Source organism: Jaculus jaculus, chromosome 5 (genome assembly GCF_020740685.1).
Source record: "Jaculus jaculus isolate mJacJac1 chromosome 5, mJacJac1.mat.Y.cur, whole genome shotgun sequence".
Taxonomy (NCBI): domain Eukaryota; kingdom Metazoa; phylum Chordata; class Mammalia; order Rodentia; family Dipodidae; genus Jaculus; species Jaculus jaculus.
The window spans coordinates 32,521,613-32,537,090 of NC_059106.1; the positions used below are offsets into that span (position 1 = coordinate 32,521,613).

Genomic DNA, 15,478 nt, shown 5'->3' on the forward strand with positions numbered 1-15,478 from the left:
TGTTCCCTGTAAATCCAGAACCTTCTATAAGTAAGTTGCAAAGGTGTGATCTTGGCCTGTTTGCAGTAGCTCAAACTGACTGCTGATGATTGGGTGATCATAAAGAAGAGAGGCTTAGTTAGCTCACAGTGCTGAAGGCTGGGAAGCACAAGAGTGCGTTCCTGGCACTGCTTGGTTTCCCAGGAAGGCCTTCCATTGCTCTGTAAGATGGCAGAGGGCATCCCATGGCAGGACAAAGAGACTCCCTTGGTAATTCATTAACCCACAGAAGGTTAACCCATAAAGACTCTCTCTATCACCCAATCGCCTTTTAAAGACCCCACTCGGTCCCAAGTTTTTTTAAAGATTTTGTATGTATTTATTTATTAGAGACAGAGAGTGGGAGAGAGGGAGAATGGGAATGGCAGGGCCTCTAGCCACTGTAAACCAACACCAGATGCATGTGCCACCATGTGCATCTGGCTTTTGTGGGACCTGGAGAATCAAACCTGTTGGTCCCAATTTTTAATACCTCACAAGAAAGGTTAAATTTCAACGTGTTTTAGTGAGGGACATTCTTACCATAGATATGTATGAAGAATACATTAGAACCAAATTTACTACTTATCACAGTTTGATTAAAAACAATATTTGTATAAAATACTCCTTACTAACACCCAGGCCTTTTGTGGACATGCTTTAATTTTTCATGGACTGTGACTCTGAAATATATCTCCATGACCTTGGTCATAGCCTAGATCCATGGGACATAATGGAGCATTCCATGTGCTTGAAGTTAAACTAAGTTAAATTGTGTGACCTCTGGCAGTCCCAGACAAAGGCAGACCTAAGCATCACTTGGAATACCATAGCTTAAGGAGGGTCTTTAAAAGGTAGATATAGCCGAGCATGGTGGCGCACACCTTTAATCCCAGCACTCAGGAGGCAGAGGTAGGAGGATCACCATGAGTTCAAGGCCACCCTGAGACTCCACAGTGAATTTCAGGTCAGCCTGGGCTAGAGTGAGATCCTACCTCGAAAAAAAAAACAAAACAAAAAAAAAAAGGTAGATATGTAATATGTGCCTGATCTTTACCAATTATATAACTTCAGAAAATAAACAACAGCAAAGTTTATATTGTCATCATTTGGGATGTTAACTCAAAACATACCTCATTTAAAAAAAAAAAAAAAAAAGCAAAGAGGTAGGAGGATCGCCATGAGTTTGAGGCCACCCTGAGAATACATAGTTAATTCCAGATCAGCCTGGGCCAGAGTGAGACCCTACCTCGAAAAACCAAAAAAGAATTTGTCTTAAGTAGACCACTTAAAAACAGTCTAGAGTAAGACCTCACCTCATTGTCCTGCAGCTTCCACATCTGTGGTGCTGATGCTGTGCACTGTCATCCACGTGATGCTGGGGACTCTCAATGTGTTTTATTTATTTGAGAGAGAATGAGGCAGATAGAATGGAAGTGCCAGGGCCTGTAGCCATTGCTAACAAACTTCAGTTGAGTGCAACGTCATGTGCATCTGGCTTCCGTGGGGACCAGGAAATTGAACCTGGGGCCTCAGGCTTGGCAGGCAGCACCTTAACTGCTAAACCATCTCTCCAGTCCCCCATTGTTTTTATTATAGAAAATCATTCAACACCTGGTGGTTGATGTATAACAGGGGCTCTTGGCATAGCAGCCATGAGTTCCCTGAAGATAAATCCAAAGTTAAAGGCATGTGTGAAGCTTTGTAGACTTCCTCACTTTCAACATGTTCTAAACGCAGTTGAGAGCTCGAAAACATTTTTAAAACTACTGCATAAGGAGAAAGATGTCTACTTTCAAACAAATAGGATGTAACCAGGACAGTTCATTTTCTTATTGTCATGAATGCATAAGAGAGCCTTAACAAATGGTCTCAGAATATGAACATATAAAAACCAAGTGAGGGGCTAGAGAGATAGCTCAACAGTAACAGTAAAAGGTACCTGCCTATAAAGCCTCATGACCAAACTTAGATTCCCTAGATGTACAAAGTGGCACATGCATCTGGAAATTGTTTGCAGTGACAGGAACTCCTGGCATCTATACTCATTCCACTCATTCTCTCTCTATCTGCCTCTTTCTCTCTGTCTCTCTCAAATAAATAACTAAAAATATGTTTTAAGAAAACAAGTAAAGTGCCAGGTGTGGTGGTGCATGCCTTTAATCCCAGCACTTGGGAGGCAGAGGTAGGAGGATTGCTATGAGCTCGAGGCCACCCTGAGACTACATAGTGAATTCCAGGTCAGCTTGGACTAGAGTGAGACCCTACATCAAAAAATATATATACATAACAAGTGAAGAGCTAGAGAGATGGCTTAGTAGTCAAGGCACTTGCCTGCAAAGCCTAAGGAAGGTCCCAGGTCCAATTCCTCAGGACCCACATAAACCAGATGCTCAAGGCTATGCATGACTCTGGAGTTTGTCGGCAGCAGCTGGAGGCCCTGGCACATCCATTCTCTTTCTTTACCTGCCTCTTTCCCCCCTCTTTCTTCCCCTGCATCAAATAAATAAACAAAAAATATTTTTTTTAGAAAAGTGAATTAGCCAAGCATGGTGATGCACGCCCTTAATACCAGCACTCCAGAGGCAGAGGTAGGAGGATTGCTGTGAGTTCAAGGCCAGGCTAAGACAGCATAGAGAATTCCAGCTTCAGCTAAAGTAAGACTCTACCTCAAAAGAAAAAGAAAGTTAATTCAGACTCATAATATACCTCACACTTAGCCAAGCATATTGGTGCATGCCTTTAATCACAGCACTTAGAAGACAGAGGTAGGAGAATTGCCATGAATTCAAGGCCACCCTGAGACTACCAATTGAATTCCAAGTCACCTGGGCTAGAGCAAGACCCTACCTCAAAAAATAAAAACAAAAACAAAATATCTCACACTCTGTTCTATATGCTCATCATTGGAGTTTTGTGTTGTTGTTGTTGTCATTTTGTTTTGGTTGTTTTTGTGTTTTATAAGACTTTAGTTTTATACTAAGCCTTAATTTTTAAGGAATTAAGGACCTTTTAAGATTTAATACACAGCTGGAGAGATGGCCAAGCAATTAAGGTGCTTGCCTGCAAAGCCTAAAGACCCATATGTGACTATCCAGATCCCACATAAGCCAGATGTACAAAGGTGAGGCAAGCGCAAGGTCACACATGCCCACTAGGTGGCACAAGTGTCTGGCATTCGATTGCAGTGGCTGAGGCCCTGGTGTGCCAATTCTCTCTCTTCCCTCTCCCTCTCTCTCTCTAAAAAATAAAAGTAAATTAAAAATATATTTAATACAAACTAGCAGTCCTCCAAATAGACATCATAATCCAACAGTATGCAAACAAGTTCAAGAAGTGCTCAAAATACCTTGAGATGAATCATATAAATTCTGTAGATTTGTGAGCTGAGTTCTGAATGTATGATACAGTGCTGAAGTCATCATTTCATCCTTTATGTTGAAATTCTCAAGGCTATAAATGGTGACTGCCTTCTGTATCTTTGGGTTGAATATTTTGGTCATAGTCATTTAAATTCTGAAAATAGAGCATGTGGAATTGAACACCTTTTTTGGCCATAAAGTAATGAAGTCACTAGTTATAGCAAACGCCATCCTTCACTGGTAGTATCAGGCAGACCACTGATCCATCTTGCCGCCCTGCAGGAGGAAGAGGAGGCCCTCGCCAAAGCTGACAAAATCAAGCTGGCGCTGGAGAAGCTGAAGGAGGCCAAGGTTAAAAAGGTAACCCTTGAACTGCGTTTTCATACGGGGAGCTAACCTACTGACATCGTACTTACTGACAAAAAGAATACGGTGAAAATTTCACGGGCCTCTGGGAGTGTGGTCAGTGGTGGAGTGCCTGCCTCTCACTCACACAGCCTTGGGTTTGATACCATCCCTGGAAGTAAGAATCAAGTAGTGCTTTGCAAATAGCTGTCGCCTTTTAAAATTGTTATTAACCAAGGGAAATGGCCATTTTTCTCTAACATTAGTTAGCCCATTTGTGATTATATTATAAAGAGAGGACCGGCTTCAGGATAAAGGTAAAAGTCGGTATATCCCACCTGCCGAGGCTTAGGGAACACTGAGAAAGAAAGAGCAGAGGTATCGTAAAAACCGCAGAGTGGGAAAGAGTGCCCAGAGGCAGTGCCCCCCCACACACACACACTGGCTGCCCACCTCTCTCACAACTCATTACCCACCACCCCATGGTGAATACCAGTTTCCCCACTGAGGAGGGCCCTCCGCGGAACGGGAGCAGGGAGGAGGGGAATGGTGCCAACACATGATGTGTCCATACAAAGTTTCTAATTAATAACAATAAAATAGAAACAAAAGAAATTTAGTGACCATTTCTAATTTAAAAAATCACTCTAAATAAATCTGTTTTTTACAAAAAGAAAAAAAAAGGAAATAGCATTTGGCCTGAGGAGATGGCTCAGTGGATAAAGCACTTGACATGCAAACCTGAGTAAGAGAGTTGGGATCCCCAGAACCCACATAAAAGCTGAACATTACGGCAGCATCTCTAATCTCAGCACACCAGAGCAAGAAGGGAGGAGGAGACAGGAGAATTTTCCAGAACCTCATGAGCCAGTTAGCCTGGTGAGCTCAGCTATGAACAAGAGACCCTACCTCGTCGAGGCAGAAGACAAGGACCGACGCCTGATTTTTGTCCTCTGACCTCCGCCTGCATGTGATGGTACAGGCACACCCCCACATACACATAAATACACACAAGAAAAGTAGACGATTTCCTAGCTTATGTGTGGTTTTGTTGTTACTGGTAGTGATGGTGGTGGTCTACACGTAATATTTTGTGGGAACTGAATTTTGAATTCCCCTTTAACAAGGAAGAAAAATCCCTTGGCTTGGCTGCCACCCAGTCAGGGACCATTTCATCTGTATTTTGAGAAACTGGGGGTTAAAAATCGGTCTCTCCCGGACTCCCTCCCTGAGAAGAGCTCTGGGCTTTCCACAGCTCTCTGTCAGCAGCAGGCGGAGCCACCTTCTGGGCAAACCTTGATGGGATCAGAGCTCAGCTTCCCTTGGTCTCGCATTTCCTCATTTCCTTTTCTGTATTTTCACATCCCGTGGGCAGTTTTTAGCCCTGATGATCTGGCAGTGCCAGGACATCTCCCTGGGAACCAAATATTTGAAGAACATACATTTCTTAGAAACACATGTATTCTGTTATAACAGAATGACCTGTAGGCAACCTGATTAGAAGGTGAAACCTAGTAATGTTTAGTAAATTAACGTAAAGATAGTTCAGTCTCCATCCTAACCCAGCTCTGCATACAGCTCGCCTTCTAGGGCTGCTGCAGCTCCTGGCTCAGCCCTCTTCCACAGCCCTCCCGCAAACCAGTTCTAAACAAACCATGTAGTTGATTTTGTCACAATAATGACCCCACTTTGAGGGACAAATTTTCTGTATTAGTTACTTTTCCTGCCACTGTGATAGAATTCCTGACAGAAACAACTCAAGGAGAGGATCACATTTTAGCAGACCAGGAATTAGAGATATCTGCATTCATTCCATAGCCTCTCAAAACAGCACCACCAGCTGGGTCAAATGCTCAAACTCATGAGCCTGTAGGGGACATTCCACATTTAAACTGTAACAACGTATAGCCCCTATTTCTTCCTGTAATGAGAGGTAACCTGCCATTCTGAGACCAGCACCTCCGCCTTTACACCGTGTCCCTTTTCTTATCTTTTCTCCTCAGCCCAACAGCCCCCAATGGCAGCCCACTTGCCCAATGAGCCCAAGCTCGCATAAGGAGCTTACTGCCCCAATACGTTCTGACTGCGCATTGTCTGTCTGCCTCATCTCTCACCTTCTCTCCTTGTTCACCCACCTCAGTGTGTTTACTTGCCTCATAACTGCTTCTCAAACACTCGAGGCAAGGCCAGGCCTTGGGTCCTTGGCACCCATCTGTCCTCCTCACCTCTCAGTTCAGATTCTGAGTTTTCCTGTCCCTTTCTCAAGTCACCTTTCTGGTGACTTTGCAGTCACGGAGACACAGGTATATTACACATATACACTCATCCCCTGCACTTTCCTGTTCTCCCCTATACTGTTATTTTTCCCTTTAGTGTTAGCACCAGCCAATGTACTACTACTAATTTATTGTCTGGGCTCCCTGCGTGTCCCCATAGAAACTCCCCCAGGCATTTCTATCTGTTCTTTAACGGGGCATCTCCATCTCTTACAGCAGTTTCCAAGGGTGTACAGTGGTGAGCAAGTCCAGTGAGGTCATAAAAACTGGTATGGAGTTAAATTGTAATAGGAGAGACAAGTATTGTGCAGGAAATGAAAACAACCTGGGCCAGACAACTGATGGCCCATGTCTCTAACACTCAGGAGCCAGAGATGGAAGGATTGTAAGTTCAAGGCCAGCTTGGGCTACACAATAAGTCCCAAGCCCATCCTATGCTTCAAGCAAAGCCCTGTCTCAAAAGAAAAAAGTTATACTAGAGTTACAGTAATAAAAATATCATGAGGAGGGATGGAGAGATGGCTCAGTGGTTAAAGGTTCTTCCTTGCAAAACCTAACAGCCTGTGTTCCTCAGTACCCATAGAAAGCTAGATGCTCTGGCACATGCATCTGGAGTTCATTTGCAGTGGCAGAAGGCCCTGGAACACCCATTCTCCATCTGTATGCAAATAAATAAATAAAAATATTTTTAAAATAATAATTTGTAGATGAATTAACTTGGCCTTGCCTGATGTCATCAGACTCTAGAGTTGCCTGAAATGAAGCTCAGATAAACAAAAGAGGGTGCAATCCCCCTGACAAAAGAAAAGATACTCCAAAAAGATACGTGTGGAGCTAGAAAGATTGCTCAGTGACTAGGGTGCTTACCTCCAGAGCCTAACTACTCAGGTTCAAATCCCCAGTATCCACATAAGATGCACAAGGGGGTACATGCATCTGGAGTTCATTGGCAGAGTGAGAGGCCCTGGCACACTCATTCATTCTCTCCCCACCCCCTTGCAAATAATCAAAGTTTAAAGAATTAAAATTTCCCCAAGAATGTCATGCTGGGAGAAGAGAAAGGTTATAGCCTGGTACCAGATAAAGGAGGAACTCTTCTCCCAGGAAGAAATCTCACACAACTTTGACAACTTTTCAGACACCTTGCAGGACAGGCTAAACAATGATGAGAAAATGTAGGTTGGAAGAACCACACCTGACCAGGACTGCTGTTGCAGTCAGGTTCACATTGCTGGGAGAAATCACCCAACCAAGAGCAGCTTATGGGGAATAAAAAGGTTTATTTTGGCTTACAGACTCGAGGGGAACCTACATGATGGCATGAGCAAAGAGTGGACATCACCTCCTGGCCAACATCAGGTGGATAATAGGAACAGGAGAGTGTGCCAAACACTGGCAAGGGGAGCTGGCTATAACACCCATAAGCCTGCTCCCAGCAATACACTGCCTCCAGGTGTTAACTCCCAAATTTCCATCAGCTAGGAACCTAGCATTCAGAAAACCTAAGTTTATGGGGGGCACCTGACTCAAGCCACCACATTGCAGCCCTGGCCCCCATTATCTAATAACCATCCATGATGTAATCTGCAATGCATTCAGTCCACCTTTAAAAGTCTCCATATTTTTTTTATCAATTCCAGTGATGTTCAAACATCCCCATTATCCAAGGCCTTTTAACTGGGCCATAATATACAAAAAAAAAAATCACCCAATAAAACCATAATGGCACAGAATACACATTCATACTGTAAAAGATAGCATTGGGCATAGCAAAGAAATATTCAACAAACACAAAATTTAAACAGGGCAAACATCAAACTCTGTAGCTCCAAGTCCAACAACTCTAGTCTGTAACAAGTCTCCAAGTCCGATAATTCTAACCAGCAACAAATCTCTGACGTTTCAATTCCACCCCTCCAGCTAGGCTACTCACAGTTCTGGAAAACTTCATCAGGGCCAGCAGCTCTCCTTGGCAGCCATCTCATGGTCCCGGCATCTCCACTGGATCTCCATTGCGATCCAGGGTTCATCCTCACGGCTCCAGCGGGTTTCCATGCAGGCATCCAGTAAAACTGCTATACACTACCCATGGCCATTGCCAAAACACAAGAGCCCTCTCTTTCCTGCATTTCTTATTCTCCATGATATTATGTAGAGGGCCAATTTGTTAATCCAGGGGGTGGGGATAAAATAGACTTTAAAGAACAGGACACTCCTTGAGCACTCAGATCCCTTCAAAAGAGTCGACATTCTTCCTGTTGCCCCAGTGCAGATCAGCTGGCCAATCTCAAAGGTTGTAATTCTCATATAATTGCAGCTGAATGGGCAGAAGCTTCAGCCCATAGATTTCTTTCTATGCCATATCCCTCTGCTCACATCAGTCTATTTCTGCACAATGCAACCCTACACAACTTCTCAGGACATGGGCATAACAGCAAGCCACTCACACAAACTGCTTGTAGCGTAGTTCAGGCAAAGCTCTTTCTCACCCTCATAAGCCAAACCTCACAGCCCATAGTTCTTACTGAATTCAGGTCTTTCAACTCTGACCAGAATAGTCCATCAAGCTGTATTTACAGCACTGCAAGGCATCTCTTAAGCCAAGGTTTCAAATCCTTCCACATTCCTCTTAAAAATTAATTCCAAAAGGCCAAAGCCACACAGTCAGGTGTCTAGTAGCAATCCCACTCCTCTGGTACCAACTATTACTGTTGTAGTCAGGTTCACATTGCTGGCAGAAATCACCTGGCCAAGAGCAGCTTTTGTGGGAAAAAAAAAAAAAGGTTTATTTTGGCTTACAGACTTGAGGGGAAGCTCCATGATGGCAGGGGAAAATGATGGCATGAGCAAGCAGAGGATGGATATCACCTCCTTGCCAATATCAGGTGGACAACAGGAACAGGAAAGTGTGCAAAACACTGGCCAGGGGACACTGGCTATAACACCCATAAGCCTACCCCCAACAATACATTGCCTCCAGGAGGCGCTAATTTCCAAATCTCCCTCAGCTGGGAACCTAGCATTCAGATCACCTAAGTTTATGGAGGACACCTGAATCAAACCACCACAACCGCCTAATTATATGTATCTCTTGCCCTCTGTTTAAACCTAAACCCAGAGATTGACTTTATCTCTTTTTCTTCTCGATGCAGCCACATTGAATAAACCTTCTTTCTCTACTTGTCACTATAATTGACATATTGCGGATAAGTGGAGCAGCCTAGCTTTTATCCTAAAAACTCCAATGACAAGGGAAATTTTTCATAGATACAGGATGTCTTTTCACCAAGAAACACTGCTGACCTTTACGGTGAAATGGAAACAAGAAACAGGATATTGGGAAATCAAGAAGCCAGCATTTCCGTTCTGTTTGGTTTCTGTCTCCCCCACCAAAACATCATGTCATCATTTGTTTGCTGTTTTATGAATTGTTTTTTCCACCTCTACACTCCTAGCATACAAGTACTTTGCAAACAGTGAGCTCAGAAGGTCATAGGGGGCTGGGAAGATGGTTCAGTGGTTAAACAAAGGCACTTGCTTGCAAAGCCTGATAGCCCAAGTTCCATTCCCCAGTAACCATGTAAAGCCAGATGCACAAAGAGGCACATGTGTCTAGAGTTTGCAGTAGTATGCATACTCATTCTCTCTCTATTTCTCCCTCTTTCTCTCAAATAAATTAAATTAAATTAACTTTTTAATAGGAATGCATCAGCATTTTTTTAATATTTTATTTTTATTTATTTATTTGAGAGAAAGAGGCAGAGAGACAGAGAGAGAATTGGTGTGCCAGGGCCTCCAGCCACTATAAATGAACTCCAGATGCATGCACCACTTGGTGCATCTGATTATGTGGGCCCTGGGTAATCAAATCTTGGTCCTATAGCTTTGCAGGCAAATGCCGTATCTCCAGTCCTAAATTAATTTCAAAAAGAGGTCACAGGCCTGGTGTGACGGCGCATGCCTTCAATCCCAGCACTCAGGAGGCAGAGATAAAAGAACACCATGAGTTCAAGGCCACACTGAGACTCCAGAGTGAATTCCAGGTCAGCTGCCTGGGCTAAAGTGAGACTCAACCTCGAAAAACCAAAAACAAAACAAAACAAAAAGAGGTCACAGGATATTTTCTTACTCATGTGGGCAGAAACAACAGCAGTACCTTAATATAGAAGTCTTGGGCTGGAGAGAGAGCTCAGCAGCTAAGACATTTGCCTGCAAAGCTTAACAACCCAAGTTCAATTCCCCAGTATCCATGTAAAGCCAGATGCACAGAATGATGCATGAATCTGGAGTCCATTTGTAACGGCTAGAGGGTTTGGCACACCCTCTGCCCACCCCACCCCCCAGTGTGGTGGTGCACGCCTTTAATTCCAGCACTCAGGAGGCTGAGGTTGGAGGGTGGCTATGAGTTTGAGGCCAGTCTGAGACTGCATAGTGAATTCCAGGTCAGTATGGGCTAGAGCAAGACCCTACCTCAAAAAAAAGAAAAAAAGAAAAAAGAAACAGTAATCTTCCTCAGTTTCTGAAATGTACTGCTCACTCTGTGATTTTTATCCTCAGCTGGTGGTCAAGGTGCACATGTTTGATAATAGCACAAAGTCACTGATGGTGGATGAGCGACAATTGGCCCGAGATGTTCTGGACAATCTCTTTGAGAAAACCCATTGTGACTGCAGTGTGGACTGGTGCCTTTATGAAACATATCCAGAATTACAGATTGGTAAGTTTCCTCCCCCAGATACGTGTTGTTTCTCCAAAGCATTGTAGGTTTGCTTTATTGTGGGCTTTTGTCTACACCTAGGAGTTTGGTTCAAGGCTTTCAAGACATGCCATATGTCACTGCCCCCATGTGAGTAGACTGTCTGCCTCTTCACTTCTTTTTTAAAATATTTTATTTATTTATTTATGAGACAGATAGAAAGAGAGAATGGGCACGCCATGGCCTCTACCCATTACAAACAAACTCCAGGTGTATGTACCACCTTGTGCATCGGGCTTACGTGGGTCCTGGGGAATTGAACTTGGGTCCTTAGGCTTCACAGGCAAGTGCCTTAACTGCTGCACCATCTCTCCAGCCCTTCTTCATTTCTTTGTAAAGCCACTCAGATGGAAGCAAGTGGCCCTACCTTGGAGGATTTGAGCTGTCCTCTCTCTAGTGGTTCCAGAAAGAGAAGAATGAATCAGCATAATCTTGCTGATGCTCAGGAAGCTGAGCAGGTGGTGGGACAGCCTGGCTCCATCAATTAGTATCTCGTTAGAGATTGCTCCTTAAAGCACAGTGTGACTGTCACGGACCTTACATCTGTGATCATTTCCCCTTCTCCCCTCCCCACTTGCCTGGTTATGGACTTTACGAATGAAAGGGGATCCCGCACAAAGAGCAAAGAACAGTGGTAGTTTGGTGCTTTTAAAAAAGTTAAGAAATTTTCTGTTCCTTCCCATTAATCCCCAGTGTAACGTGGTCTCCCAGGAGAGCTGTTTGAAACCCTGAATTGCCTGAGTTAGTTTTAGGGCAATTTTTTTCTATAGAAAATTATCCACATTAAAAACAGCCCTTTAATGAGTAATGGTGGCCCATGCCTATAATACCAGCTCGAGAGGTTGACACAGGACAATCATGAATCCCAGGCCTACATAACAAGGCCATATCTCAAAAGAAAGAAAAATGCAAGCCTCTTAAAGTGTCTTGCAGTTCTATGAGTCAGGAAGAGTAAAGCAAAGCCTTCCTGTACTTTATGAGTGTGGTCTGGGTACTTGCTCAGCCATGGTTGTGAGAGTTTTAGGGAGCACTCTTTTGTGGATGTCATAGTTTCATTCATTGCTTATTGTGGCTCCCCACAGAAAGAATACCTGCCCCTGCTTGGAACTATTTAGAGTAAAACAATGCTAACATAAAAAGGCATGATGAGGGCTGGAGAGATGGCTTAGCGGTTAAGTGCTTGCCTGTGAAGCCTAAGGACCCCAGTTCGAGGCTCGGTTCCCCAGGTCCCACGTTAGCCAGATGCACAAGGGGGTGCATACGTCTGGAGTTCATTTGCAGAGGCTGGAAGCCCTGGTGCGCCCATTCTCTCTCTCCCTCTATCTGTCTTTCTCTCTGTGTCTGTCGCTCTCAAATAAATAAATAAATAAATAATTTTTTTTAAAAAAAAGGCATGATGTTAGCCGGGCGTGGAGGCGCACGCCTTTAATCCCAGCACTTGGGAGGCAGAGATAGGAAGATCGCTGTGAGTTCGAGGCCACCCTGAGACTCCATGGTGAATTCTAGGTCAGCCTGGGCTAGAGTGAAACCCTACCTCGAAAAACCAAAAAAAAAAAAAAAAAAAAGGCATGATGTTGTGGAGAGATAGCTTAGTGGTTAAGGCACTTGCCTGCAAAGCCTGAGGACCCATGATTGAGTCTCCATATACCACATAAACCAAACCCACAAAGGGGAGGCAAGCGCAAGGTCGCACATGCCCACTAGGTGGCGCAAGCATCTGACATTCAATTGCAATGGCTGAGGCCCTGGTGGACCAATTCTTTCTCTCTCTCTCTCTCTCTCTCTCTCTCTCTCTCTCTCTCTCACTCGCTCTCTCTCTTTCTCTCTCTCTCTCTCTCACACACACACACACACACACACACACGTGCGTACACACGCATGCTCTCTCTCTACATATATATATATATATATATATATATATATATATATATAATAAAGATTTAAAAATTTTTTTAAGGCATGGTAGATGTGGAAAGATTTCTCAGTCAGTAAAACAATTGCTACACAACATGAGGTCCTGGATGGTAAAAGCTGGGAGCAGCAGAGCCCACGTGCATTCCTGGTGCTGGGGAAGGAGAAGCCAGTCAGTAAGCTCCAGTTCAATGAGAGATGCTGTCCCAAACATAAGGTGGGACATGATTAAGGAAGACACTTCATGTCCACCTCTGGTCTCCACATATGAACACATACACATCACACATACAAATGCAAAAATGTTTTTAAGAAAGCATGATAACTATTTTCAAGGTGTGGTAGTTTCTACCATCAGTATCTTTTTATGTTAAAGTGAAAACTTGACAACAATAAATATAAAAGGAATGTTACAATATGACATTAGGTAAGAATTAGGAATTTTATAAAATTGTGTTTAGCACAGTAATATAGTGTTCTCTGTTGGAAACCCTGATTCCTTGGGTCTGAAGTGATATTTTTTTCTTATTTCATCAGAGAGATTTTTTGAAGACCATGAAAATGTTGTTGAAGTCTTATCAGACTGGACAAGGGACACAGAAAATAAAGTACTGTTTCTGAAAAAAGAAGAAAAGTATGCTGTATTTAAAAACCCCCAGGTAAGATGCTCTGTATATTAGACTATGTAAAGAGCGAAGGTTGTTTTATTAGCTGTGTAACTGACCAAATCGTTATCTCAAGAAATACCATCCCTACAGGTGTCATGGCTCACACCTTTAATCCCAGCACTTAGGAGGCAGAGGGATAGGAGGATCCCTGTGAGTTCAAGGCCAGCCTGGTACTACAGAGTGAATTCCAGGTCAGCCTAGGCTAGAGTGAGACCCTACCTTGAAAAACAAAAACAAAACAAAACAAAGAAATACCATAACTAAATTAAACTGTTAGATTACATATCAAGTAGGAGCTCTTTGAAAGGTGTAGAAGCAAAATCCACAGTTTTTCATTCAAAATCTAGAACATATCTCTCTGTTGTCTAACCCTCCTTTGCTGTTTGAAATTTTGATGTGCTCCATGAACCCAGTGTACCTTGGTGCACTATTAATAATAATTTCTTCTATGACAAAGTAACTCTTTCCTTGTAGCTCATATTTGGTATTTATTGATGTTGGGAAAACTAGTAGGAACATTACTGGGAGGTCTCAGGTCCATAACTGGCCACCATTTATAAAAACTGAAACAGCTGATGAGAACTCTCACCTCAAAGGAATTAAGAGGAGCCAACTATGAATTACTATCGCCTAGGAACACAGGTTCATGTTCCCCCAAATGCTCTGTTCCATGGTGCTAACAATTTCATAACATTTTTATAGTAACAGAACAAAGAAAGTCATATTCTTGGTGGGTACGTCAGGTAGGTGGGGGGGTCACAGCAAAGTGGGGGACTCATAGGTTCCCTGTGCTCTCGGACATTCTTAGCTTTTGGAAGTTAGTGGCTGGCTAAGAATACATTTTAAAGATTTCCAGGGGGGAGGAGGGGAGTGAAGGTGGGGAGAGAGTGGATTTTTTGGTGCTGTTACTATTTTTGTTTTTGTTTTTGTTTTGGAGGAAGTTGGTTTTTTAGGGCTTTTGGGGGGGGATTGGTTTGTGGAGGTAGGGTCTTGCTATAGCCCAGGCTGACCTGGGATTCACTATGTATTCTCAGTATGGCCTTGAACTCACACTGGTCCTCCTACCTTAGCCTCCCCAGTACTGGGATTAAAGGCTTGCTCCACTACACCTGGCCCTGTTGTTGTTTTTGTTTGTTTGATGGGAGTGTTTTTTTTCTCCCCTCCAGTTACACTGACTAGCCAGTGAACCCCAGTGTCTCTGCACCCCTCGGCAGTGGGTCACAAGCTTAGTGGCCATGCCCCGCTTTGTGCATGGGTGCTGGGGATCAAACTCAGGTCCTCCTGATCCATACAGTAAGTGCTCTTCCCCACTGAACCATCTCTCCAACTCCCTGTTTTAAAGATGTTATTTGACAGTCATAAGGCTGTTAGGTCAGACACAAGGGTGGGCAATGGATGGCTTTCAGGGGGGATTGAAAATATCCCAACATAATTCGGTTCTGGTCTACGACATTCTAACCCTCTGTGATCACAAAGTTCTGTCCTTTGGCCTTGTAGAATCTTCAATATGGGTGTGGATCTTTTTCATTTATATTGTCCGTTTTGAGGACTTTCAGTTCCCAAGGGTTCATTTACAATTTGAATTAAAACTGAGAATTCTTAGTTTCTTCACCTTTTCTATGACAGAATTACACTTTACAGAAAAGACAAGACATAAGGCAAGAGATATATACACCGGCATCCATCTGTGAGTGTGAGCTGTATGAAGTGTATTTCTTAGAGACACTCTTCTGCTGATGGGGCCCCAGACTATTCTTTCTCTCTCTCTCTTTTTTTTTTTTGTTTATTTATTTATTTATTTGAGAGTGACAGATAGAGAGAGAAAGAGGCAGCGGGAGAGAGAGAATGGGTTTGCCAGGGCCTCCAGCCACTGCAAATGAACTCCAGACACATGAAACAGAAGATTCATTCATTCATGAGGTAAGAGCCTTTAGACCTAATCAGTTCTAAAAATGCTCTCACAGACACATCCAAGAGTCTACTCACTTAAGCCAGGCATGGTGGCGCATGCCTTAATCCCAGCACTAGGGATGCAGAGGTAGGAGGGTCATTGTGAGTTTGAGGCCAGCCTGGGACTACAGAGGGTGTTCCAGTCCAGCCTGTGATAGAGTGAGACCCTACCTTGAAAGAAAATAATAATGG

General features: G+C 43.4%; 1 protein-coding gene across 1 annotated transcript in view; it reads left to right on the plus strand.

The window, feature by feature from the left end:
* The window catches only part of LOC101603306 (amyloid beta precursor protein binding family B member 1 interacting protein), a 103,627-nt gene that overhangs the window by 60,550 nt on the left and 27,599 nt on the right, over nt 1–15,478 (plus strand). Inside the window, exons 6-8 of the mRNA XM_045149655.1 lie at nt 3,663–3,740; nt 10,559–10,718; nt 13,206–13,327. Of these exons, the coding sequence (XP_045005590.1) occupies nt 3,663–3,740; nt 10,559–10,718; nt 13,206–13,327 (360 nt within the window). The remainder of the gene's footprint in view (nt 1–3,662; nt 3,741–10,558; nt 10,719–13,205; nt 13,328–15,478) is intronic.